The 27,153-nt window shown below is 44.0% G+C and overlaps 2 protein-coding genes across 2 annotated transcripts; both read left to right on the forward strand.

The window, feature by feature from the left end:
• Positions 1-483: 483 nt before the first annotated feature.
• Positions 484-14,741, forward strand: LOC142802811 (carbonic anhydrase 1-like). Its single transcript, XM_075887858.1, has 8 exons — positions 484-566; positions 1,100-1,258; positions 4,695-4,781; positions 5,865-6,026; positions 9,299-9,450; positions 10,564-10,653; positions 11,825-12,046; positions 14,529-14,741. The coding sequence occupies exons 1-8, from the start codon at positions 554-556 to the stop codon at positions 14,739-14,741; spliced, it is 1,098 nt and encodes a 365-aa protein (XP_075743973.1). The 5' UTR covers positions 484-553.
• A 1,740-nt stretch (positions 14,742-16,481) lies between these two features.
• LOC142803748 (uncharacterized) lies at positions 16,482-25,142 on the forward strand. Its single transcript, XM_075889619.1, has 4 exons — positions 16,482-16,741; positions 18,524-18,594; positions 20,287-20,384; positions 24,904-25,142. Exons 1-4 carry the CDS (start codon positions 16,699-16,701, stop codon positions 25,013-25,015), a joined length of 324 nt encoding a protein of 107 aa, XP_075745734.1. The 5' UTR covers positions 16,482-16,698; the 3' UTR covers positions 25,016-25,142.
• Positions 25,143-27,153: the final 2,011 nt, after the last annotated feature.

The following is a 27,153-nucleotide window of genomic DNA, read 5'->3' on the forward strand; positions in this document are numbered from 1 at the left end:
ATAGCGGCCAGTCGTGCCTGGTGTAAAGGCGCTTCTCGACGCCTGGTGTCCTTTACACCTGTAAATCTGTAAATAAATTTGTGTGCCCTTTGTCATCAAGATGCCTCGCAAGGGTTATTCCTTCACCGGCGCCTGTACCGCGCTCCTTTGTCACATCACCATATAGTGCAAAGAAAAAAACAACCGAAGAACCGGCATAATTATCATCAGCTGCAGTCAAACAAGTTAACATTGTTAACAAGGCGAATTTTTTAATGGTCCCATGAAATTTCGAACTCAAAAACGCCCCGTTCGATACAAAGACTCACCCGACTTTAATAAAAGTTAGACAGAAATAAGGGCCCAAGAGGATATCGATTCTCCACAAGGCTGGTATTATGTTTGCCAGTTCCTCTGGCACTTTCACGTTACTGAAGAAGCTGACGTGAGCGGCTAGTTGCCTCACGTTCTGGCCGCGGGCCAAAACAGAAGAAGAAGAAGTACGGCACGTGGAGGTTGCCCACTGCCTGGCTCTTGGCCTGAACACCGAGACTAAGCCATCGTCCTCGACCTCATGATGCCTGCCCGTGAGTGCCATGGCATCCGATTGCACTCCGTGATCGTGCAAGCCACAAGACATAACAAGGCGACCTTCCGTCGACCATACGTGTGGCCCACCGGTACTGTAGGCTTAACGGCATTGGGCTCGTGACTTGTTCTCTTAAGAACGCGCAGTTGGTTTGTCCCATTGCTGGCCAGAAATAGAGGTGTGGACAAGGTGTCAAAATAATGCTAAGCTGTGATCAGGAGCAACGTTAACCTTAAAGAACAATTTATTTTCAGTAATGTGGTAGCGGGGGCCTAGGAAAAAGCTTTCGGTGCACCAATTATTTGCGAGCACGCTTCTGAAAACACCTTGATGTACATGTACGTTTTATAATGTCCTACATATTCATATGCACGAGTAGGTTGTACATTGCATGCTTAACAGGGTAAAAGAGACACGAGGATCATGAAGAATCGTATTTGAATTATTCTAATGCCTACATGGATTCGATGCATATTGGTGTTTGGGGATGACATTTTGCAGTTATCTCACGCCACGATATGTCCATTCCAGAAGGGCTTGCACATCAGAGGCGAGGCCTGCCAGCGTGTCCAGCGCTGGTGACCACCTGGCTGGTCTGCGCGTACATGCCAGGCACAGCGCACGGCAGTGGTTTATACCACAGATTCGCCGTGCACCGCTCCCTGGCGGACATCATCCCGGTGGCAGGATGTGAGTGCATGTGTCAAGTGGCGCCGCTCATTATGTGCGGCTAGGCTACCACTCGAAAATTCATTGACGTATTAGAGGCGTAGCCAGCAATTTATTTGCATGGGGAGAGGGTAGGAAACAACCACCCTTTGCGTATATTCGTGCTTGTGTATGCGCGTTTGCGAGTACTTAGTATAGGTAGTTAAACTTGAAAGTTTTTTAGGGGAATTTGGATACCCCGCTCCCCACCGCTAAGGCAGTGCATCGCATACTTCAACTGCTGCCCCTTTTGTTCTGCAAGGATTGAGATGCCGTTGTAATACCTTCAATACTTCCATAAAGACCATTATCACGTAGTCGCATCCCACATACTTGTTACATGTTACATACAGTTAATGTTTTGATGTGTTGGTTGAGCTTCTTATTGACTGAAAGACAAGAAAAGAGCTATCCTAGAGAAATCGAATCCTCTAGCGGAAACTATAGGCTTTTAAATTGCTACTTCCCACGATTATTTGAACACTGTCCGTAATTTGAGAGGAGCGCTGCAGCGCTGGTCTAGTGTCTAAGGTACTCGGCTGCTGACCCGCAGGTCGCGGGATCAGATCCCGGCTGCGGCGGCTGCATTTCCGATGGAGGCGGAATTGTTGAAGGCCCGTGTGCTCAGATTTGGGTGCACGTTGAAGAACCCCAGGTGGTCGAAATTTCCTGAGCCCCCCACTACGGCGTCTCTCATAATCATATGGTGGTTTTGCGACGTCAAACTCCACATATCAATCAATCAATCTTATCATCATCCTAATTTCAGAGAAACACGAAACTTTGTAGCCGCCGTAAGTTTGAACAAGCACTAACAGTGCGTAATGCTCGGTGCATTGTGTGCGGTGTTATATAGTCATAAAGGTTGAGCAGCAATCAACATCAGAACTGCTAATAAATCTTGGTACATTAAACTAGGTACGCTCGAGGAAAAGAATGGTTATCCCTAAGGCCAGGCATTGTGAGCGACAGCAAGAATTACCGTTTTATAAAGAAATGCGCCTTAAGTCGAAACCATGACATAAATTTCGAAATTCAAATAAAAGAAAAATAAGTGTGAATGCCTGACATGAGGAAGCTTAATTTAGTATCCTCAGGTACCTTCCCTTCATGATGACGGCAAGTGTTCACGAGACGTCATAGCTTGAGGCTAAGGCGCATTGCTGAATGTCGGGGTCAGGCTGAAGGTGTATGGCTCGATGCCTTTTAAATATACTGGCATATACGAGCAGTGCTGAAAGCGTAGCTTGGGGATCTCTAGGATCTGACTTACCTAAAACCTCCATTGTATAGGTGCGTGAAAAAAAACATTTATTGGTATTTGCTGTTGTATTACTGCCACTAGAAGAGGTCTCTTGGTGTGGTACATAGCATATGGCGGCTCAATACAAACATGCGTGCACGTGTATGTTCTTAAATGTGAAGCATTTCTTAGTGAACTTCGGCGACGTTGAGCGTATCTATCTATCTATCTATCTATCTATCTATCTATCTATCTATCTATCTATCTATCTATCTATCTATCTATCTATCTATCTATCTATCTATCTATCTATCTATCTATCTATCCGCCTACGACTTTTAGCTCTCCTGGCCGTTTCGAGAATGGTATCGATACCAAACTTGATATGGCATGACATGACTTTATGAGGAACATATTTGGCTAGTCATAACATGAAAAACTTGACATGTATGTCATGAATATCATGATTTACATTTCATGGTCCTGAAGCTCTTGCGGTGGTTTCTTTCGCATGCATTGTTGCAAAACTCGTATGGTATGGCACGATTGCATGCTGAACACAAGCGACAGACCCTACCAGGAAAATCATGGCACGTGTGTCATCTAACAACAACATGACTACATGCCACACTCATGATGCACTCGCGCCCGTTTCGCTAGCGTAACTTACACCAAATTTGGTATTACGGGACGTGAATGGATGACGAAGGTATAATGCTAGTGCAAACATGATACGTGAGATGCGTGTCATGTAACAACATGACTACATGCTACGCTCGTGATGCGCTCGCACCCGTTTCGCTAGCTTTACATGTACCAAATTTGGTATAACGCGAAGCGAACGGACGACATAGGTAATTGACACATCCGAACATGAGAATCTCGACATGCGTGTCATGTAACAACATGACTACATGCCACACTCATGATGCGCTCCCGGCCGTTTCGCAAGCTTCACACATGCCAAATTTGGTATTACGTGACGCCAATAGATTACAAAGGTATGTGACTGGTGCAAACATGATAATCATGAGATGCGTGTCATGTGTGAGCATGACTACATGTCACTGTCAAGGCGCCAATACATTTCGACGTGACGTTGTGCGCGTGCTCGCCAGCGTTCATTTCGTCGCGTCACGCCGGCGTTCCCACGCAAGGCGCCGGTCCTGCCACATACTCGTAGGCGCGCGCAGCGCTGCGTTGTTTTGACGCATGCGCGTGTCAGCGCGTCCGGCGTTCCTCGGTCACGAAAAGAGGGAGACGCAGTGTTGTCTGGGTAACGCATCGGCGCAAAATGCAGCATGCTGCATTTCGCGCCAATTCCCATCGGGCCGCGTCGACGGACGCTGGTCGCGCCTGGCGTCAGACTATAGAGTGCTCGCGTTTTGCTAACGTAGCGTCGCCATGCCCAGCGTGCGTGCGCGTCAACGCTTCAATGGAGTATATTGGGCTTTTTATGATGCGCTCGCGGCCGTTTTACTAGCTCCACATTTAGAAAATTTGCTGTTACGTTACGTCAATAGGTGACGAAATATATGACTGGTGCAAACATGACAATCCTGACGCGCGGGTGATATAAGAACATGACAACATACCACGCTCATAGCGTGCTCGCAGCCGTTTCGCCAGCTCCACATATTCTAAATTTTGGTGTCACGTGACCTAAATAGATGACGAATGTAAACGACACATCCCAACATGATAATCATGACACGGAAGTTACGTACGGCATCATTTACCTCTACCTCGAAACGTTGAGCAGATTTTGAAGTGACATATCAACATTTCTCATTTGTGCTTCACATATCATCGATTCCCACTGTACGTGGGATCTGCCAATTTTCTGTCGGTGCTATCAGTCCACTCTACGCGTTTACTGATGCCTACAGCCTTACTTCACACAATGACATCGCGATTGCGCCAATGGCTCCCACGAGCATCGACGATTTGCCGCTGTAACACATTGGTATATTACCATAATTACAAACGTATTAGAGACAGCCTGGATATGCTTGATTCAATATTGTGATGAATATGTAAGTAGGTTAGCAGACTGGGAGATTTTGCTGAATGCATGGTACTTGAACAACAGCTCAAAAAATAGAAAAAAGCTAGAGGAAAAGTATGATGCATTCTCGCAATGCTGTTGACGTTTTTTTTTTTTTTTTTTTGCAGGGCGCGAGTACTGCGACGGTGGTAGGTGGGCCTACAAGTCGCCGTATTGCGGCAACGTGACCAATATGGACCCCAATTTTTCAGAAAGTAAGTGTGCTCAATGGTGTCTTGATTTTCGTGTGATATAGTTTTGTTTGTTTTACTGAGGGCTATAAGTGCAGCACCAGTATAGCTTTCTTGCCACCTCATGGTTAGGATCGCAAGTTAGAAAAGTAGACCTCCATGGCCGCGTAAGCCCTAGAGTTTAACATAACGTGCATTACTCAATCAAGTCATGTAACGTTCAAAAATGTAAACTGAAGTCTATATTGAGTGTCGTTTATTGCGCAAAGTTAACATACACCATACATTTACTTGTTTGTAGTGAAATGTGTTCGCAACAGAATTACTTTTCACATACGATGAATAACCTACAAGATTGCTATCCAGTGTTGTAAAATAGGTTAAAAAAACTTGAACATGCTTACAGCGACTGTCACTGACTAATACGTTTTATGAGGCCTCTTGTTTCGAGGGCTGCTACTAGTAATACATTGTGCAAATCAATCTTTCGTAACGTAACAATTTTTTCATAGATAAGCTCATAGAAATGAACATCAAACGCCACTTATTGGAGTCGGATAGTTTAAATCCCTGTAACCACGTTCCCGATGGACTCTAAGGAACTAGATTATTTGCGTTGTCAGTCCGTTACAAGCCGAAATAATCTTACTGCTAATGATGTTAAGCCCACAGGAAGCTACGTTTTTTATTGTATGCTAGAAGTACAATACTCTTTCTTGCGTATCGAAACAATTTATTGTTTTCCCCCTCCTCCCATCACCCTTTCTTTTATGGCCATAAGCGCTGTGGGTACAGTGGTAAATAAATAGATAAATAGGTAAATAAATAAATATTATCCCGCTTTCTACACGGCAACTATCCTTATTATAAGCTTTTTTAAACTCATATCTATTGGTTTGTTAAGTCGTACCATGACACCACTCTTCGTAATGATGAGCACCTCAATGGCAACGAGAACACGGCAAAAAAATTGTTGCTGCAGTTTTAGTTCATTGGCTGCAGCAAGATTTGGTGATTGAATGGCGTAAGATTTCGATATATCACAATACTGCGGTAGTTACACTGAATGAGCGCGGATGTTGAGATATGGTTGGCCTCTTTCCCCAGATCAGGACGCGTGGCCACACTTCGAGAAGGCATGCGGCAATCCTGGCCAGTCGCCCGTCAACATCAACTTCTTGCAGACCAGCTTCAAGAGCTTCGGACCCATTGCATTCCTCGGCTACAACGTGCCGTTTCGCTTCAAGGTCGAAAACGGAGGACACGCCCGTAAGTGTGTGCCCAGAGCGGGCGAAGGGATAAATTCTCGCACCGAGCACTGCAACTCTCCAAAATATATCGATATGGAAAATTATTAACCACTGGTCTTGTCGTGGACGTATTAGTTACGACAACATTATTATTATTATTATTATTATTATTATTATTATTATTATTATTATTATTATTATTATTATTATTATTATTATTATTATTATTATTATTATTATTATTATTATTATTATTATTAATATAACTGGTGTTTTGTGTCTCAAAACCAGGATATGATTATCAGAGACGCCGTAGTGAAGGGGTCCGGAAATTTGCACCATCTGGTGTTCTTCAACATGCACAGGCCTCCACAATTTCACCTTGATTGAAGTGCAAACGCCATGGCCGGTATCGAACCCACGACCTTCGGTTCTGCAGCTGGGCACCCTAGCCACCTATACACCAAGACAGACTATTCCTTAATACAATACAGCAATAAATGTATTGTACGGTGGGATCTAATGTGACTCTATAGATTCCTTGAAGATTTTGCATGCGCACGTGGCGAATTTCACCGTGCAAATTACATAGTGCGAGTTTATTTTGGCACAATTTAGAACACATAGACAGTGGTTAGGGTCTAATATCTCCATAAGTCGGCATTTTATGTATTGTCACAATACGCAACCTGCACGCGAAAAGTGTTACATTCATTAATTACAAATGCGAAGTAGTGTTCTGCTTTCTGTCCTTATAGCGGCGAAGTTTAAGCCAACCGTTAGTTTGTGCGGAGCAGACAGGAAACAGTCACCATGACCGTGATTGGGCAGGTGCTCTCCTCATCCTCTTCTACATCTTCAGCTTGACTCGCAGATCACATTTGCCGACTCGTCCGGCATGAGATGCAATAAATCTGATGGGAAGAGTACAAGTACAGAGATAGAGAAGAAAAGAAAAACAGAAAAAATAAGAAAGACCAAAAAAGGGGGAAAGACCCACAGAGAAATACATGGAGAGAAGAAGAGAGAAGAGAGAACTCTTCTAAATGATATCAAAGCAGCCAGGCACTTCGAATTCCCCCTCTTGGAACGCCGATACTTAACTCACACGGTGTACCTAGGAAAATTTTGGTACCTTTGCCATTCTGTTAAACCACCGCTCCACGTCTGCAGGAAAGTGCAAAGCTGCATCAGTTCATTTTTTTGGTCTGGTGGCACAGAATTGTTATCACGTGCAGTGTTAGCTCAACCGCGAGATCAAGGCGGTTTTGCATTCCCCGACGTTTCCGTCGCGGCTTCTACATTGTGCCTCCGCACTCTATTGCGAATACTAAGCAATGATGACATGCCCGCTCAGACACTGGCTCGCTACCATCTGGGGCCATCACTACGTGTCTTCTTGCCGGATAGCCAAATAAACAAAGGTCCCCAATCAACTGAATTACCATCTTTGTATCGAGCCCTTCTGGCATTTCACCGACGTTTGGAAGCTACGTGCCCAGAGATAGAGGTGGCCGATTCTAAAGTGGTGGACACAATAGCCGCCCTTCTACGGCCCTTGGTGCCCCAGCATCGTCAATCTGTATTGAACCGCGCTTGGAAACCAATAACTGCCGCAGTGTTGCCGGGGCATTTCAGAGACTTTGTCTGGAGGTTGGGCTGGGGCTTGCTCCCCACGCGAGATTGGTTGCAGCGATGGCAGGTATAGTTCGCACTTCCACTTGCCCCAACTGCGTCATGGTAGAGACCAATCGACATGCGACGTTTGAATGTGTGGTTTCCCGCCTTTTTTAGCGTGCGGTTAATGCTGGTTTTCGGGGACAGGGTGTGCGAACTTTCGTGTCCAACGGCCGATTTCCGCGTAGCCGCTTCTCCGCTCTCTTAATAGTTGCGGGGCTGTTCAGCCTTTGGAGAAACCGATGTGAGGCCGTAGCTGCCAATTGCCGCTGGCGTGCCTTGTGGCCGATACTGGGGAGAATGAGACGAGAGATCCTCGCGTTCCTCTCCGAAGAGCTTTTCTTCCTCGGGGAGCAAGAGTTTCTGCGGCATTGGTCGTGCCCTTTCGTCAAGGTGGAACACGAAAGGATACAACTCATTTTTCGACCGACTTGGTGCTAAGCAGCGCCCGTTGAGTTGTTAGATGTGATTTCATTTGTTACAAATTGTGTTTCATTTGGATCTATTGCATCGTTATACCCTTGTATCGTGATATCACATTGAATTTTTGTGTACATGTATGCCAACATAATCATGTATATTAGAGAAAATGTCTTCACTGTAACGTAGTGATGTTAGTCGTGAAATATAGATGTGCCGAATTGTATGTGCCCTGTTACTGGAATGGTATGAAGCATTTGTGTTCTGTACCTGCTGTAAATAAACTTTTTCTAAACAATGTAGTAAGCCTGTATAATTACATTTCATTTAGTGTGATACAGAACCGTGACGCTATGCCATATTGCTTACAGATTTAATCATATTTATGCATCTTTAGACAAAGAAATACTTCCGTAAAATGCCGGTTCATCATTATCCTCTGAATTAGCGTGACAACAGAGGTAGATATGTCATATTCGTTGGTGTTTTGCGCGCCGAAACCATTAAATGATTGTGAGAGACGCCAAGTTTTAGTCGGTTTTCAAAATTTCTACCAGCGGGGTTCTTTAACGCATACCTAAATCCGCGTTGACGGGCCTCTGGCACATCGCCTCCCTTGCGGCCGCCGGCATTTGATCTCATGAACTGCGGGTCAACAGTCAATCACCAAATAGTATCGAATCTGTTTGCCGATGAAAGAGTATCTGCTCAAGCTTCTTGTGCCATAGAGGACTTTCTGTAAGCATATTTAAATATTAGTTCGAATGTCTTTCTAATTGCAGGTAATTATTTGTATTGTGCTGTCTCTTTTACTACAACGCATGTATATTCTAGTTTAATGGTTTTCATAGTGCTTAGTGGCATTGTATATCTATAAATCACGTGTGTTACGAACTCCCTTCTCCCCTTCCCTTAAAATTCCCAACGTGTCCATTGTAATTATAGGCAATATGCAATAAAATAACTAAACAAATAATAAATAAGTAAAAGCCACTCGATAATCATGGGGGACACACACACAGGCCAAGTGAGTGCGTAAATTTAGGCATAGTACTAAGCGGCTGAAGCTTCTGGAGAGGTCTCGTTTGTACGGCGTACAATCCCAGACAATGTTTTGCACTTATAAGCACAGATACAGCGCAAGTTTGATATGTGCATTGACGCAATATTTTTTTTTCTTTTAACACAACGCAGTTTACATCACGCCGGAGCATCCGCATCTCGAGTCCTACGGTGGTCCGCTGCCCGCTCGCTACACGCTGTCCAAGGGCGTCTTCCGCTTCGGCAACGAGACGAGCCAGCGCGGCTCGGAGCACACGCTCGACGGCCGCTACTTCGACGCCGAGGTACGTCAACTTAATCTCGTGTAACCACGCAGTAGCCAGAGGGCGGGGTGGGATGGGGGAGGGGGGCTACGTCGCTTTGACTTATCAGCCCAGTTTCACCACATTAACCCACAAGGACAGGTAGAACATTAAATATCAGTAAATACACGATACCATGCTTCCAGGTAAATTTCTGACAACGTCAAGTCCTTAGCACTTGAAACTTTCGAGATTACGGGAATCTATGCTACGCGATATGAGATTTGATCTCAAGTAGAGTGTTCATCAGGTTTGTTCTGGTTTCACTCCAACCGTTCTCTTACGTGCCAGTTGTCGAACTGCTGTCGGATTGATTGTGCAACTCGAAAAAATTCATTGGGCCTTTCCGTCGCTTTAGTGTACCCGAACACATGCAGCTGTAGTGCAACCCTTTGACTTTGTTGTAATGCGTTGAGAACGCTGTAAGAGAATTTGACGACACGTAAGAAGAATCCGGTCTGCATTAAGGAAGCTCTAATTCTGAATACTGTTGCTTTACGTGGGAACTAAACATTGAGCTGTGAGCCACGCGGCTTGTGTGTTTACCCCACAACTTTATAATTTTCGGTACTCAAAGCTCGTATGGTCACGGTACTAAAGTAAGATGCACCGAGTAGTCGCAAACCAACGTTGAGCTCTTCCCAAGAGGCCACTTTTTGGGCAATGAACGGCATTAAAATTCACCTTTTGTGTATATAATGACAAAGTCGAAAACGGTCACGCGCGCAATTCTCAAGGCTTGTAAGCATGGAAGAACGCGTGAATCGATAAAAATAAGTCACTCCTTAGAGATCAAGCGTGAACGTTGGTGGTTCGTTAAGGCTTGTCAAGACTCAAGATATAAGAAATCCGTCCTAAAAACCTGCCACAATCTTGGCGAGACGTTTCGTGGGCAGTTTGGAGCACATTCTGTCCGGTGAATATAGTAACATGTGAGGGCGATTATCCTGTTTATCCTAAGCAAATAGCTTTATTGTATGACACATCGCTAGAATTCATGAAAATTGGCACGTCAAGATATAACCGCGATCAGATTTGTAACAAGCATATAGGCACACAAATATGCGTTTATCTACACCGTTTCGGTTTCCTCAGCTCCAGCTTCTGATGTCGTGCGAGAAGCCAACGCCTACCGACTGCCTTCGGCGTGACAAAGGGTTGGCCATATTCGTCATTCTCTTTCAGGTGAGAGCCCATTTTTCAGCGCAACCACGCCCCACTACAGTCAAAATGGGGCCATTAAAGACTAAAATCTTTAACTTGTGGGGTCGCTGCAGCAAAGCCGATGCCGCAGACGCTCGAAGAAAACACACCACCGGTTCGAGATGGCATGACTCTCTACACACCTGTCGGAGTGAAATCGATTCAGTGTTTCACGAAAATACGCATCAAAAATGAAAATATTTCGAAGCTGTGGTTTACGGAGTTTGCTATCAAAGCTAGGACACCGATAATATTCTCTTGTTATCTGCATGCGTGCAGTCGAGTTTCTCGATTTACGCACGTAGACATTCAATATTTTTCATGGATCCGAGTGAGTGTTGCTTTTACAGCTGCATGTAGCGCATGAATGATTAACAGCACAAACCTAAACTCGTTCACATCTGTAACTAGCACCGGTTGTGTGATCAAGGTAAATCTAAGCGACTTATCGAAAGTGTTAGCCTTGGTCGCAAAGGGACTTCTTTGGGTCAGTCACACGATGGTGGTTGCAAACATGTGAAATAATGAATTGTCCAGCTGCAACACGTTAGCCTCTTTTACGTAATAATGACAATACAAGCAGACGTGTATCTGGATTCACAATGGGGCATATTCTGTGCATGTTTACATGCGCAGCAGGTATGGACATCGGTAAACATGAGCCGCGCATTGGTGACAGTCAAAAATGGACGCGCGACCAGTGCTCAACGGGACCAGTGCTTCGATGTATCTGGTGCTCCGGATTTGGTGCGTACAAAGTAGCGGTGTCTGAAAGAAGATTTGTTTGAAGACTACGTGCCTTAGAGCAAACTGAAGCTTCCAGGGCAATACAACATTTGGCTTATCGAAACAATATCCACGCAAGGTTCTGTTCCTTATTTTGGCTCTTACTGTATTCGGGAGCACTCCCCGTTCAGAACCATTCATGAACTAGAAAAAACATTTTTTGACCGTACATGAGTAATGTTTGTTGCTGTATTCAATTTCAAATGACGCCACCATGTGCAAAAGACACTTTTTTTATTCAAAACCTTTCTCTGCGACAGTGTCTCTTTTTCTTTCTTTTTTTTGCAAATGAAGTTTATAGCTGTCACTGCATCAGTTGCGCATCGCAGAAAGTGATTTTGCCACCTCGAACACGTCTGGTCTTTAGAAAAAGGAGGCGTCCAATCCCTTCCTGGACATACTCATCAACGCCACCGAGCACATGACCACGCGAGGCAACACGACCGAGACGTTGATTCCCATGGCCTTCCTGCTCCCGAACTCGACGTCCAACTACTACCTCTACTTGGGCTCGCTCACTTTCCCGCCGTGCACCGGCAAGGCCCTCGTGGTGGTCTTCGACAACGTCGTCTCCATTGGCGAGATGCAGGCGAGATATTATTCGCATGCGTTTTTAGTCCCTGTTTCTCCTTGGGTACAGCCGTAACCCACCACGCGTACACGTCTAATAGTTCTACCTCCCCGGTTGCCTCGATTACTCACAAACCTATGAACAACTATGTGACCATTATCGTGTTTCCCTGGACCACACAAATTATGGCTGTGTTCATCAACTGATCATTGTGGTGAGTTCTACGAAGTATGTGCTAGTTAAGTCTTCAAAAAGACATCAAAACATCGTAAAAATGAACTTGTTTCTCACCGAACAGTGGAACCTATTAAAACACTATTGCGACACAAGGGGTCATCTCTTACCTACTCTCTGCAATGACTTCATTACTTAAGTATTCACATAACTGTCATGGACTCTTCTAGCGTGCGCTTGGCGTCACCGTTGTGCTTCGTATAAAGTCCAAATTAGTAATATCGCCTCGCATATCATACGTTCTGCGTGCAAATAAAAGCGCGCAAACGCCTGGGACGAAAGTGGCTGAAGCAAAGATGTTAACAACCAGCCATCGCCCTCACACGATGGGTGCAATCGACTACATCGTCCCACGTGCAAGGCCTCCGGTCGATGATGTCTCAAGCAGAACGAGCACTCGTTCACCGGGCATCCGCTTAGATCCTAAGGGCATGCAACCCAAAGGCAAATATCTGCTCACATTCAAAGATAATATGACCTATTACAGGGATCAGCATCGTCAATACCCACCTCCTGCAAAGGGGCCGGGGAAGGCTAATGAACGCATCTTGCTGAGACATTTCATCAATACTTTATTGTGCCCGACAATCATGCAACATTTGGATTGCTCCTTCACCGGCAAGTGCCAATAGTGTGAGCAGGTGGCTGACACCTACCACATTGTTTGGGCTTGCCAGCTCAATTCAGCTCTTCCCCCCAACCCTAACCCAACGAGAGAGGAGTGGGAGGCAACCTTGCTGGGTTGCTCGGACCTTCAAGCACAAAGGGCCTTAGTCCAGAGTGCTAGGTTAGCAAGTGTCACCAATGGGGTCCCGGAATAAGGACTCCACCCACTATGAAGCATCTAAAAAGCTGCACCTCTCCTCCTTTTGTTTTTCAATAAATATTTTGACTCACTCAAGCAAAAAGAAAACGCATCGGGGGGGGGGGGGGAGGTTGCGTCGCTAGAGCAGTGCCTGCGAACTTTGCTTATATATGGGCGTGGTCGCGAGCGCTATCTCGAGCAGGCTTCACACGAGAGCTCGTAAACTTGCTGTGCTGTCAACGCGTCACCTTTAGAGGATTCGAAGCACAAAAATCACTTTGGCCACAGGAGTGCCGGGTTTCATTGAACCAGAGCTTTGTTGAGCTGCGTGAAAATCGAAATGTATATGAGTTAGCTGCTGGATTTACTGTCTATAACATTCCATTCATTGCCTCATGCTTGTGGTGAAACTGACTTATTTCGCGTAGACAGCTTTTGCCAATCCGCTACAGTAATGGAGAGCTTCAAAAGATATGACCGACTAATTTCTAGTCCTAAAGCTAAAGCAAAATTTAACGCCTATGCTTCCTTATGCAATCTTGCATTGCAGTCTATCTATATACTCTTTCGACCCTTATTTTCCCACTCCTATACAGGGTAGCAAACGAGTTCTTCAAAATTAACCCCCTTGTCACATCCTTTTATTTTTTTTTCTCTTTCTTCTATGATAGCGAAGTGTGGAACGTGCAAAAAAAAGAACAACAACGAGAAACTTTTGAGTTCTCTAGCAGATGCAGTGAAACATCAAGGATTCGATGAATATCAGAAAAAAGTAGTAATCTCTTTATTATAAGAGCAGATACCTTGAAAGACCCCTGCAAAACTTTTTTAGCGTGGTCCCAAAAGGAGCTCCTCGTCGGTAGTGGAGGCCCATTCGAACACGTGAGCCAAACACCATCGCCCGGCATGTGGCCTGTCAATTACAAATAATTCGAAAATCAGATAGAAATTGCTCCTTCTTGCTCCCTCATGCGTTGCAGTGACCTGCGTCACGCTAGAACTCACCAAAAGCCTGAGTGCGAGCCTGTACTGTGAACAAAAAAAAGCACGCATGCTAAAACAAAGAGTGCTCAATTTCATGACGCGCGCTGACGAAAGGGCGGATCCTCATAGCCCCCCTCTCCACTCCGAGGTAGCTTTCAGGGTGCTGGCTGGTACGAAAGGAAAGAGAAGACTCTTGAAGCGTGCCACAAATTCTTGCTACTAGAATCGGCAGGTCAAAACGACGAGTTATTGTAAATCAACAAGGTTACTTCGATGCAAATGTTTTCGTTGCAAAACTTTTTTTTCATGACGTGGCATGAAATACTATTAGCTAGATGGTACTTTGAGTGCCACGAAGAGACGCCTTGGAGAATGTTAAGAGCATGTGACTACACCACTTGTTTGAATACGTTCATAATGTCGGCAAAAGCTGGCGGTGACTCCGAGGTACTCAACAAATTTAACTTGAACACGCAGCTCAAGAAGCTAAGGAACAACCTGTACTACTACTTCGGCACTTGCAAGAATCGGGTGGCCGGCAACTTGCGCAAGCTGCAAAACCTGGGCAACCGTATCGTCTACAGATCATTCAAGTTCACCAGCCCTGCCGCCATTTCAGCGGCCACATTGAAACTGGTGTTGAGCGTAGCGACCACTGTCCATTATGTCGGCAGTGGCCGCGCTATGTAAATTGCGTGATAGTATTATTTAATTCAGCAGGAGCCTATATTAATAAGGCGAAAAATATGACTTGATCGAATTATCAAGGCAACTATTAGGTTTACGATATTTTTTACGAAGTTTGCGTTCATGAGTTAATTTTAGCTCGATTACGCATGAACGGTGTTGAGAACGAATAAAACACTAATCAAGATGGCTCAATGACATGCCTATGTAGCCTGTTTCAAGTACTTGTGACGCTTACGCACTCCATGCAAAATAACTATAGCTAAAACACCAGGCCATCACTGGCGACTGCCACTAGCAACTAACAGTTAAACTAACGCAGCTGAAACATTATGCCCCGCCAGATTAGTAATTCAGGTAATTTTGATGGTAAATTACACTCTCTCTCAATTAAGTTCCTCAAATCCCAATCGGCGCTTGCCGCCAATGTGCTCTGCTGCTGACTTTCAGTAAAGCTCTATAGCGACTGGCGGCATTTGCATGGGGCACACACCATTTCACCCCCTAACGACTTTGTTTCGTGCGAGACATACGTGATAAACTTCTTTGTGAACATGGGACAGAGAATATTTGTTTCGACCGGTTTACTGTAAAAAGGGTAATACATAGTTATGGAACAATAGGTAATGTGATTAAAATTCAGCGCCGTTAATCGACTGCACTGATTTTAATATTCACTTTGCGTCAATATCACCTTATTGGTTACGGACAAGGTGGTGATTTTTCTTTCACAATTAACGACACCGACGCCGACGCAGGAGTTCCTGCGAAACTGGCTTCTTAACCCTCTTGCGTTAATAGTTCAAGGAACCAAGGAATGCTATATATGTAGCCATTTACTGCCTTAAATTGAAGGTTGCAATTATAGATGAGATGCAAACTCGTACCTTTGCATGCGCATGCGTTGTCTTCGACGGAGGAGTCCTTAAAGCTGAGAATGGTAGGAAGAACATGGTGAGAAATTTTGTTTTCGAGAGGAAGGGGTGTACGTGTTGGGGGTGTATGTGTACGTGTTGTTGTCGACATGCAATACTAACTTCGAGGAGAAATATCTCCCCCCCTCCCCTACATCTTCCGCAATCAACTCGGCCTCAGTTAAATCGAGGCGAGATGCCGCGTATAGTTAGTATCTTTTATTCCTTGTATTTATTACTCACGCCTACACGATACCTTATTTTAACATTTACGAGCATTCTTTCTTTTACTGCGTTTTTTTTTTAATTTCCTATGCACGATGGCTGCCCTCGTAGCTCCAATATTGGAGATCATGGGGAAGCAAGTTTTTTATGCTTGCTGCTCGGCAGCCACCACATGAATTGACACATCTTTTTACGACGCCATCGCCGTACGACCGCTTGTTTTGTTGGAGCGGAAATGACGTGAGTAGATATGCCTTGAGCGTAATTATTAAACGCAGGAAGAACTCTCATTCGTGCAGGCACGACTGCCACAGCAGCAAGCGGGTCACGTGTTGCCGTAAACAACGCTCTGACGACAACAAGGCGGGGAAAGCCATAGCCGCGAGCTATCTTTCTCCGGCGCTAACGAGTCGACTATGCAGCTAGATCTGGTGACTGCTTTTCTACGTTTTTTTTCTACAGTTTTTTTATCGGTGCGTTTTGATAGTGACGCCTTCCAACTGGTTCGTAATTAGGGGATACACCCAGAGGCCTGCCTGATCAAGGTCACCAGCCAACATAGTGAAACTGCGCTGGTGTTGGCGCAGTGCCTATGAGGGAATTTCTTCTGCCTCGTGGTAATGTGTCAGGAAGCCAATTTTAGACTATTTTTTTCGTGTGTATTGGTTGGTAAACATTGCCTCCTCGAGACAATTTGATTCTCGGAGAAAGCTTCTTCCACAGTGGAGCTTTCACCGGAGGCGCCCACATTGGATACAAGGCGTCAACGAGCTGACTTATTAGTACCATCTTCGCGAAAGCGCCGACGGAAGTTAAGTAACATGAAGTCATCAATAGTAATAGTCGTCGCTGTGGTTTTTGTTGGTAAGTGTCACGCGCTCTTTTCAATATACGCGTTCGAGTTGTACGTGTTAAAGTCACGTAAAAGATATTCTCCGATGTAAAACAATTGTGTAGTCACTTAGTGTGAGATTTTATAGGTTTTTCGTTAATATAGGAAAAACTATATAGTCGTACGCAATCATATGCACTTTTCAAATCGACTGCGTGAATTGATGGCGCGTTAATAGCGCGAGTCATTCTATAAGAACTGCATTGACGTCAGAGATGATGTCAAGTAATACACTATAGATTTTTACTATAAGAGGTGCCACAATCAATGCTCAGGCTTTCTGAAGGGTGTTGTTTGATTCTAGAATAAGACTGGTTCACTTATGATGATGCTATCATTTTTAATGTCTCACTGAACGCGCTACTGAAGCGATGACCCCTAATGATAATGTGAGTGAAGAGGGTGGTGCCTACTTGCGTGCATTGTGATCTCGCACATGCACGGTGATAATGATAGGAACAATTGTTATGTTAATGATGATGACGACGACGACGACGACAATGATGATGATGATGATGATGATGATGATGATGATTACGACTATCACGATAGGGATCAACACATGCATGCAGTTTCCAGCTCGTTGCAGCCAGACATGTAATGGTTAGTGCACGAGCAAGTGGCACTTTGCCGTATTTTGCAACTGTGTATTGCTAACGTTTACGTTCAATTTGAAATTTTACTGCTTTGAAACTACCATACTCTGTAAACTTTTACAGCTCTCTATTTTTACAGTCAACTCTTGACAAAACCGGTCATGAAAGCAAATATGATGTAATTGTTATTGTTTACTTCGTGAAAAATTTTGAGCCATGATTATGCTGCCCGGACACCATATATGCTCCATATGCTCAGTATTAAGCCCCGCCGCGGTGGTCTAGTGGCTAAGGTACTCGGCTGCTGACCCGCAGGTCGCGGGATCTAATCTCGGCTGCGGCAGCTGCATTTCCGATGGAGGCGGAAATATTATAGGCCCGTGTGCTCAGATTTGGGTGCACGTAAAAGAACCCCAGGTGGTCGAAATTTCCGGAGCCCTCCACTACGGCGTCTCTCGTAATCATATGGTGGTTTTGGGATGTTAAACCCCACAAATCAATCAATGCTCAGTATTCATGAATAAATACAAAACCTCAAAGTCGTTATGTATCCTTCGCATTGCCAGTTAGAGTACAGCAAAATAAGATTGTAATTAGATGAGTGATTTGGTTTAAACTGGAACTTTTCTCATAAAAACATGTTTGTATCAGTCATGGAATACATTATATTGAAAGACTGAAACTAAAAATGTTTTTTTTTTCCTTTCTGAAAACATGATTTGATTGATTTGTAGGGTTTAACGTCCCAAAACCACGCTGTGATTAGGAGAGACGCCGTAGTAGAGGGCTCCGGAAATTTCGACCAACTGGGGTTCTTTAACGCGCACCCAAATCTGAGCACACGGGCCTTCAACATTTCTGCCTCCATCTTTCCGCAAACATTAAACATACTTTAAATAATAAATGTTTTGCTTAGCATCGCATGTGTTTACCTCAGCAGTGTCATTTCAGGTGAGGTACAGGTTGTTTACAAAGAAAACTGAGTTTATTTTTCCATCTACCACGTAGCTAAAACACTTAAGTTGTTGTAATGCTATTCTGGGCACGTGATAAAAGTAAATAACAGGTATGCGATCCATTTAGGTTGGTTAGATCACTTCGTCCGCAACATTAGGATATAATAAAGAAATTTATTATTATTCGATGGTTATTACGCAGGTGTGTTCATTGAAGTGATGCCCTACAAGTTCATTGCAGACCCTGCATGTCACCGCTTGCGCGCAAAACTGGTGAGGAACATATTGTGACTGGTTAGAAATTAAGGTCTGTGTTGTTGCGCGCGCATATGCAGTAATAAAATCGGACACACCGTTGTTGGGAACAACGTATTTGCTTAAATTTCAAGTGGTTCTTCAAAGTACACTGAAGTCAATGTGCAAGAGAGTATTTTGTATTCATACTAATCAAAATGCGGCATCACCAACCCCACAACTTCATATTCAGCTGTCCTCTATACCATATGCAGGTGCTGCATTATTGCTGCAAGTTTAAATTTTTTTTATCATTGCGTTCTCAGAATGAACATGGTGCATTATTGCGTAATACATATAATTACTGTTAAATATACCTTCAACGTATCATGAAACAAATATGTTGGTGCTGGTTAGTCGGGCATAGTTCACTTAAAATAATTTACTGACACAAGAATAAATAAAATGAACGTGATTGACGCTTTATTCTTTGCGCTATTATTTCCCAACTATAGTTACTTTGAACTTATCTTCAGAGCTCAGACAAATAATAAAAATTTTACGCATGAGGCATCTTAACAAAATAGAACTTTCTCTGTGCATTTTCTTTGTTTTTCTTCTTGTTGAGCAGAGCTCATTCGTACATTAGGCGTTATAAACACCGCATCAGAACAGACGTCCAGTGTTAAAGACAGTGATGTAAGCCAATTTCATGTTGCGTCATTCTGTTACTTAAACTCACAAATGCATCATCTGTGAACCAAATTCATGCTTCCTAATTGCATATCCAATACACCTATTATCTGTGTTGATTTGACCAGCTAAAAATCGTTGTCCTAATCAGGAATAACTTATGTTCGTAAGCGGTATTTACCACAGGCTAGCCGGTTTCGAAAGTACTTTGTTCAAATCGAAGGTCAGGTGATCGCCTGTAGGACTAGACTTTCAATATGAGCCTCTATATAGAGTTATCCCTGACGCATTCAAGCAAACCGACATTTGTTTAATGATGTAAGTTTTTTTAGTTGCCAATACTTGTCGATGCTTAGACCATAAGTTATTCTTCGAATTGTGATTTTCGCTACGTCCGCTCCATCGAGATGCCCCGCCGTGGTGGTCTTGCGGCTAAGGTACTCCGCTGCTGACCCGCAGGTCGCGGGTTCGAATCCCGGCTGCGGCGGCTGCATTTCCGATGGAGGCGGAAATGTTGTAGGCCCGTGTACTCAGATTTGGGTGCACGTTAAAGAACCCCAGGTGGTCGAAATTTCCGGAGCCCTCCGCTACGGCGTCTCTCATAATCATATGGTGGTTTTGGGACGTTAAACCCCACATATCAAGCTTCATCGAGATGTTCGAATAATCTTTTGATTTAACTCGGAGGATTCCAAAGTGCGGTTCGATCAACCGTTAATTTCGCAAGTGATTGTTTAGCGTAATAAGAGTTCTCTACCTACACAGACACGTACTTTTTCAAAATATGAAGGCGATAATTTTAATTGGGGTGAAAATACTGGCACTCAGTGCCACTCTTTACCTTTCTTGTGGTGTATTAAGAACGTAGATCGTGTACAGGCAAACGCATTTCTTCTTCGCTAAACGCAGTTACCTACACATTGGTATATGAACAAACGGGTGTCGTGTAAACGGAATAGAACAACTGGGACAATGCACCCTGCTAGCACAGAGCCGTCCAACATGAAAGCTGTTATGTTCGTCCCTCTCTTTCTGAAGCATTCGAACAGGACACAGTGCGGTACTGCATCTACCTGTGTCACATGCCTGAAGGGAATATCAGGATGGCTGTTGAAGAGGACGGCACACCTTGCAAGGCAAGCTTCTTGGATAATTTTGCGATGTGTTTCACCATCTTCTTCCCAGCAATAATCACACAAGACAGCAGTGGTACTGTGCGTATCCACAATGCTTTTGGAAAACAAATAAGGGGGATTCTCAAGCTTCGCCTACAAGAGTTGAATTCAATAGCGATATCCTGTCATTAGTGCATAGTAATGCAAAGCGAGTTCCAAACGGCTTGTGTCAGTGGGGCTTTCGCATACGGATGCCCTCTGTGTAGTGGGTACTATGCTTTAAACCATGGGCAAACGTGCACGTGAAATCTTTTCGAAATTGCTACGCGCCCACTACGTGGCCCTAAGGATAAAGACGCAGTACAGTGTATGCCTTTTTTCAGTGGGTAGCCCGCTTTGAACCATCAAGTAACGATAATCACATATTTTGGCGCCCAGTCACAATGTAGTTTTGTTACACGCATTATTACTTCGATATTGCATGTTGCATTGTGAAGCATGTATGTAAGACGCGTATGTTTTTGAAGCATTCAAGTTACCTTCACTGCATTTCCAAGTAGAGGAAGTTATTTTCAGTGCACTTTCAAGCAAATGGAAAAGTGATTTACCGCGGTCGAGAATAATGGAAGTGGCCATAACCAAACTTCGCTGCCGGGTTACCACCCTCAACATTTACCTGCATAGAGCATGTCACGCGTTGTCTCCTCTATGTATCTTCTGTAAAGAGGAGGAAACAATCAGTCATTACTTTCTATCCTGTCGCCGCTATACGTCATTGAGAAGAAAATTCATAGCACCACTTCTTCAAAACTTGGGTCTGAAAATATCCGAATCAGTTGTTCTATCATTCGGCGCCTCTATTCTGGGCTACAGTCCCAAGGATGTTTACTACGCAATAGATAAATTTAACAGTCAGACTAAAATAATATAGAGCTAAATTGTTCATTCTTTTAAACGTTTATATATTATTATTCAGTAATTATTTGTTGTGAAACCTATCCCTGGCATATACGAATAGTATTGCGAAGAAAAAAAAACAAATTCACCTAACACTTGAAGAAGAAGAAGAAGAAGAAGAAGAAGAAGAAGAAGAAGAAGAAGAAGAAGAAGAAGAAGAAGAAGAAGAAGAAGAAGAAGAAGAAGAAGAAGAAGAAGAAGAAGAAGAAGAAGAAGCAGAAGAAGCAGAAGAAGAAGAAGAAGAAGAAGAAGAAGAAGAAGAAGAAGAAGAAGAAGAAGAAGAAGAAGAAGAAGAAGAAGAAGAAGAAGAAGAAGAAGAAGAAGAAGAAGAAGAAGAAGAAGAAGAAGGAGGAGAAGAAGAAGAAGAAGAAGAAGAAGAAGAAGAAGAAGAAGAAGGAGGAGAAGAAGAAGAAGAAGAAGAAGAAGAAGAAGAAGAAGAAGAAGAAGAAGAAGAAGAAGAAGAAGAAGAAGAAGAAGAAGAAGAAGAAGAAGAAGAAGAAGAAGAAGAAGAAGAAGAAGAAGAAGCGTGGCTCTATGATAGAACACTTCCTTGCTACGCAGACCACCCGGGTTTATTAGTACCTCAGATGCATAAATTTTTATTGACATTTTTTGCATCCTTCCTAATTTTTCGGCCATGCACAAGATGACTTTTCGCTCATAACCAACAATGCCAACACAAGAACTTAAGCGAAACGAGCTCTTTCATGCTATTGCGTTAAATGTTGGAGAGGCGGGAAGTACCTCAGTATTTGGATATTCGCGGTGATAAAGGTATATGACTAAGTTCAGCCCCACCGTGGTGGTCTAGCGGCTAAGGCACTCGGCCGCTGCTCCGCACGTCGCGGGATCGAATCCCGTCTGTGACGGCTGCATTTTCGATGGACGCGAAAATGTTACAGGCCCGTGTGCTCAGATTTGAGCGCACGTGAAAGAATTCTAGGGGGTCGAAATTTCTGGATCCCTCCACTGCCGCGTTTCTTATGTACATATGGTGAATTTGGGACGTAAAACCCCACATATCAATCAATACGTCAGACTTCTTTACTTTCGTTCATTTATACGAGTGTCATACCTAGTGGCATTGTGCCGAACTTCCTTAGGGAGACATGCAGTCTAAGGGAGCATCGAATGCCCCAAATTATGCACTTTTTTTCCTCACGTATACAGCTCTCCATTTTTTACAATCATGCAGATACAATCGCACGTATGAACAGGGATTTGTTGCACGAGCTTTTCTCTCCTCCGAAAGAGTGCGCTGAAACCCAAGCTGAAAGGAATGGCACTGTGGAAATAAGCTATACTTTATGCATGAGTTATAACCTTGAGAACTTTTTTTTTCACATGCGGAATGCATTTGGTGCGATCGTGAGCGTGCGCCCACACGCGGGTTGGGTTGCCGCGACAGCCGCCGTAACTGTACACCTCACGTAGCTCAAATTAGCCAACGGTCTTAAATTTGTGTATACGATATGGCTACGCGGGTATAGGGCGTACTTTGCGGAAAAAAAGGTAATGACTTCTAGTTCACTTTGAGAATTCATTCCAAATTGCGGGCCGAGTACCACGCTTTAATCATTGGCTTACGTGTTCTCAAGAGCGTCAACTACTGATCAGCAGCGTTTTCTGACCAGGCTGACGAAGTTTTACTGGGCACTTTTAGAACGTTCAAAGAATTTTTGACACATTACTTCTCTACGAATCACCGACCAACCATCTTTAGAGGGTTGTTTGTCTTCTACTTTTCACACAACTGTGTGATTATATATATTCAGAGAAGAGTCCGCGCCCTAAAACATATACTTTAAGGTCATTTCCCAGTAATCGGGATGTTGGGCATTATATTACAGAACGGAACTTATAGGCATCAAACAGTCTTTCGGTACCTCGAACAGGTTGACCAATTTTATGATAGATATACCTGCCTTTGTCTAAGGTGTCTTGTCGTCTTTGGCGTGTTACATTCATAGGAAGGCGTTGACATCTCGTCACGGGTCTCATTGTCGGCACCTGCCATCTGGAACGAAAATAAGGGTTCCCTTCAGGGACCATATTCCCGAAGGGAACCCTGATTGAATGCGAAACAACAGCGGTGAGGACAGCGTTAACCCGGTTGAAACGGGCTTCAACCGGGGTGATGGAGGAATGGTTTGAAGTGAAACTTGTTGTAGCGTTTATTCCAGTAAACGTTTGTTTGAAACGTAGAGACGCGGAAGGTGGGTTGGCTTTTGGGTATATTTCATAGCTGATAAACGAGCCGAGAAAGTAGATAGATTTAGACACGCATCAGCAGCCACCGTACAGACGCAGCCTGTAGGCCTTTGCAATGGCAGACCGCGTCCGTACGGCTGTGGCAAACAAGCAACTTAATCTATCTAGTGTTTCCACTCGACGTGTGGTCGAGCGTTTCGTGTGGTGGAGAGGGTGAAGCGAGAGAGGTGTGCTGCCAGCACGGTGGAATATACAAAGTTGCGAGTGGGCGGAGGAGCCGGCAGCTGCTACGGATGAACCAGAGAGTGACGTCAACGCGCAGCTGCGATTGAACCTACTTGGCACCGCTCCAACAGCTGCACCTAGAGGGTTGTGCGGACACACGCGACAGCGTTACACAGGCTACTCCAAGAGCTCCTTCACATCTAAAGAAAAAATCGACACTGAGAGCTGCATACTTCCTATATTGTTTTACTCTACGCATGTATTCAGTCTTTCAGCTACGCTTTGGTTATCACACCTTTCAATTACATTCTTTTTTCCAGACCAGCCAGAAATACCTCCCGCCCCCTTTCTATTCCCACTCAAGTAAGTTGTAAGGGACGTGGCAGCTTCTACGACCACTAGATGGTAGTTCGTATTCACCTACCGCTTAGCGTGTTATCGTTGAACACATGTGCATCAATCTGTCTGCTACTGTCATTCTTTCTCACAGTTTGCACAAAACTTTTCAGAAGCTTGAATGTGTGGTCCCTCCCCCCCCCCCTCCTTTTATGTGTCTCTACCCATACTTTCACGAGTGATGGCCTCCCTTTCTTCATGTGCTTCCGGGCTGGCTGAGGAACAAACCTTCGGTCAGCCTAGTGCTGGCACCGCATGATATGCTTCATCAACTCGGCCATCTGAGCCCAAAATGGCGCACATTTCACTCTGCCTAAATGCGCCTGTTAAAGTTCAAGTTAAGCATATAACTTATACAATAAATGGGCGAGGACATACCACCTTAGCATCCGTCATGTGTTATGTATGTTCTTTTTTTTTGTTAACTGCTTCAAGGTCGGATACACGTAGAGCTGTAAATATCAATCCAACTGCAATGGGAGTTCAGAAATTTATGAAAACGTAGGTTTTCGTACGCAAAAGGGCTCGTAGGCGGGCTGGTCGGTTCTATAGCAATATGAAACGGGGCAATGAAGCATGGCGCTGTAGAATACACAATTCCGTATTTTGCCCTATTAGGCCATGTTTCAATGTTTCCTTGGTTGGCATCACTTGTGAGCTGTAACTAATATCACGATTATCCGGAATGCAACTTTTTTAATCCAATGTTTGTATTATTGTTTTGAACCAAAATGCACTCTTTTACTTTCAGCGTATGGTACGAGAAGGCGTGTGCGTTCGAGGTCGCTGCCGCAGGCCGAGATCGCGAAAGGGACGCCCCTCCACTTCCAATGGTTCTGACGAAAGGAAAGTTCCCGAACTGACGACTGAAGTGGCCAATAACCCGTGACTTGGAAAACCGGCCTTCGTGTGTAAATGTCATCCGACGACGAGATGAATGCACTGAGGCTTGGAATCTGTGCATGTAATTAAAAATGTCATAGTATGCTCGTTCTCTGTGTAGCCACTATTCATATTACGTTTTCAGATACGAAACTGCGATAAATGGTTGAAATGTGTCGCAGCGGTGGAGAGATGGTGACAAAACTGTATTTTCTCTTGTTGAAAAGTTTGTGCTCTTGTGACTTCTTTCGTAAGAAGAATTTCATAATTAAAAAGATGATGATGATGATGATGATGATGATGATGATGATGATATGTGGGTTTTAACGTCCCAAAACCACCATATGATTATGAGAGACGCCGTAGTGGAGGGCTCCGGAAATTTCGACCACGTGGGGTTCTTTAACGTGCACCCAAATCTGAGCACATATAATAAAAAATAGTGTGTGCGAGTTTGTGTGTGTGCGTGCGTGTGTGTGTGTGTGTGTGTGTGTGTGTGTGTGCGTGTGTGTCTGTGCATGTGCATGTGCATGTGCATGTGTGCGCATTTGTGTGTGTTCTGACATTCTAGCGAGTGTTACGCTAAGAAGTCACGCTAATTCGATAGCTTTAAAACAAGCGTTGTATCCTTGTCTACAGAACTTTTATGTATCTTCGCACGTTGTCTCAATACTAACATTTTTCTTGTTTTTAGTAATAATATTTATTTTATTTGTGTTCTTTTCATTTTGTACATTACTGCAGATATTTAGTTTCTTCCCTAAAACTTTCCAGGCACCATCTGTATTCGTAACTGGATGGCGCTTAAACTTTCGTTGCGTGATTATTTCGGCTGTTTCCGCGGCATTTGTTTGTTTACGAATACAGTCTTTCTTGGCGAAAAGAGTTCCCTTATCTTTTATGTTTACGTTTGCGCCAGGTTCAAACGTCGAATTCTTTTCGCCTTCCCACGTGGGAATTCCAATGATTCCGACGCTGGTTTTTATTTTCCCCCGGGACCCAGGAACACTTGCGATCAGATTTTTGGACGCTTACAATCAGATTGAGCCCTGCAGGCTCTCTAGAGATCAACGGTACCTTTTCGGTTTCCTTTGTTTGAATGATCGCCTCTAGCGGCTATGCCAAGCACCCCGATTTTTTGGTTTTACTTTTCTTTGGCCACAGACAAGGCGGCTCATATGGCGCGTCTGAAGTTCCCACAGCTTTTATCTGAAAATACACGAGTTTGGCAGAACCGGTTTGTACTCGGCAAAAGGAAAAAAAAATTCGACAAAATATCATACACCTGAGGGAGAAAACTCTGGCCAGATTTTTTACTTTGACTTTTCCCAATCTTTTATTTTTGTCTAACTTCATTTCTCAACAAGTAGTGCGTTTTAAGCCCCTGAGAAAGATTACCGCGAGCAAATGTTTTGATTTAAAATGAATGATATTACGCTGTCTGCAATAAACGCCACGGGGGCTTCATTGTTCTCCTAACAGGCAAAATCGACAGAATCAGGTGATTTAAGTTTGAGAGTTAACCTTCTTATGGGACTGCCAGACTTCTTGTCTTGGTTCCCTGCTCGTGGTGTCTTAGAGTTAGTGGTGGACAGGGGAGAACTTTGAGGACTGAGACATTACAAAACCTGCTTTCATTAGGCGACTTTCAAAGCTAGAATGCTAAGTAATGCTTAAGCGTAAGCAGTAGACAGTGACAGCTTCAGGAACTTATAAGCGGTAATGCGCATATAATGGCTTATTTGAGATAAAATAAACTATGATAGAGCTAATAGGCAACAAAAGTATTTGGCAGTGATTGCATGAAAATGATATCGTCGCTAAAAAAGCAGATAGTAAAACGTACCTAGTTCTAAGGACAATGAAGTCACTTATAGTCAATAATAGACAACGCTAAAGCCGATATTATCCCTCATTCATTTGATATGGTACGCCAGCGCGGTTCGTGTTGCCTCATTCACACTGCTCACCAGGAGTCCAAGCCAATTATTCAAATAAGGGAGTGACATCACTTTATTTTTCTACAGTATACACTTGCCACTTCCAAGCAATGAAGCTCATGCAGTCGCATTATGTACCGGAAAACATATGATGCTATTGCAACGTGCTTTGTACTACT

Source organism: Rhipicephalus microplus, chromosome 3, assembly GCF_043290135.1.
Source record: "Rhipicephalus microplus isolate Deutch F79 chromosome 3, USDA_Rmic, whole genome shotgun sequence".
Taxonomy (NCBI): domain Eukaryota; kingdom Metazoa; phylum Arthropoda; class Arachnida; order Ixodida; family Ixodidae; genus Rhipicephalus; species Rhipicephalus microplus.

What these genes read in the sequence shown, in the direction of transcription:
- LOC142803748 (XM_075889619.1), top strand. Translation starts at nt 16,699, where the DNA reads ATGAAGTCATCAATAGTAATAGTCGTCGCTGTGGTTTTTGTTG. An exon ending in CGTCGCTGTGGTTTTTGTTG is followed by an intron (nt 16,742 to 18,523) that starts GTAAGTGTCACG and finishes GTTATTACGCAG; the next exon opens with GTGTGTTCATTGAAGTGATG. An exon ending in AGGACGGCACACCTTGCAAG is followed by an intron (nt 20,385 to 24,903) that starts GCAAGCTTCTTG and finishes TTTTACTTTCAG; the next exon opens with CGTATGGTACGAGAAGGCGT.
- LOC142802811 (XM_075887858.1), top strand. An exon ending in CGAAAACGGAGGACACGCCC is followed by an intron (nt 6,027 to 9,298) that starts GTAAGTGTGTGC and finishes AACACAACGCAG; the next exon opens with TTTACATCACGCCGGAGCAT. An exon ending in TATTCGTCATTCTCTTTCAG is followed by an intron (nt 10,654 to 11,824) that starts GTGAGAGCCCAT and finishes TCTGGTCTTTAG; the next exon opens with AAAAAGGAGGCGTCCAATCC.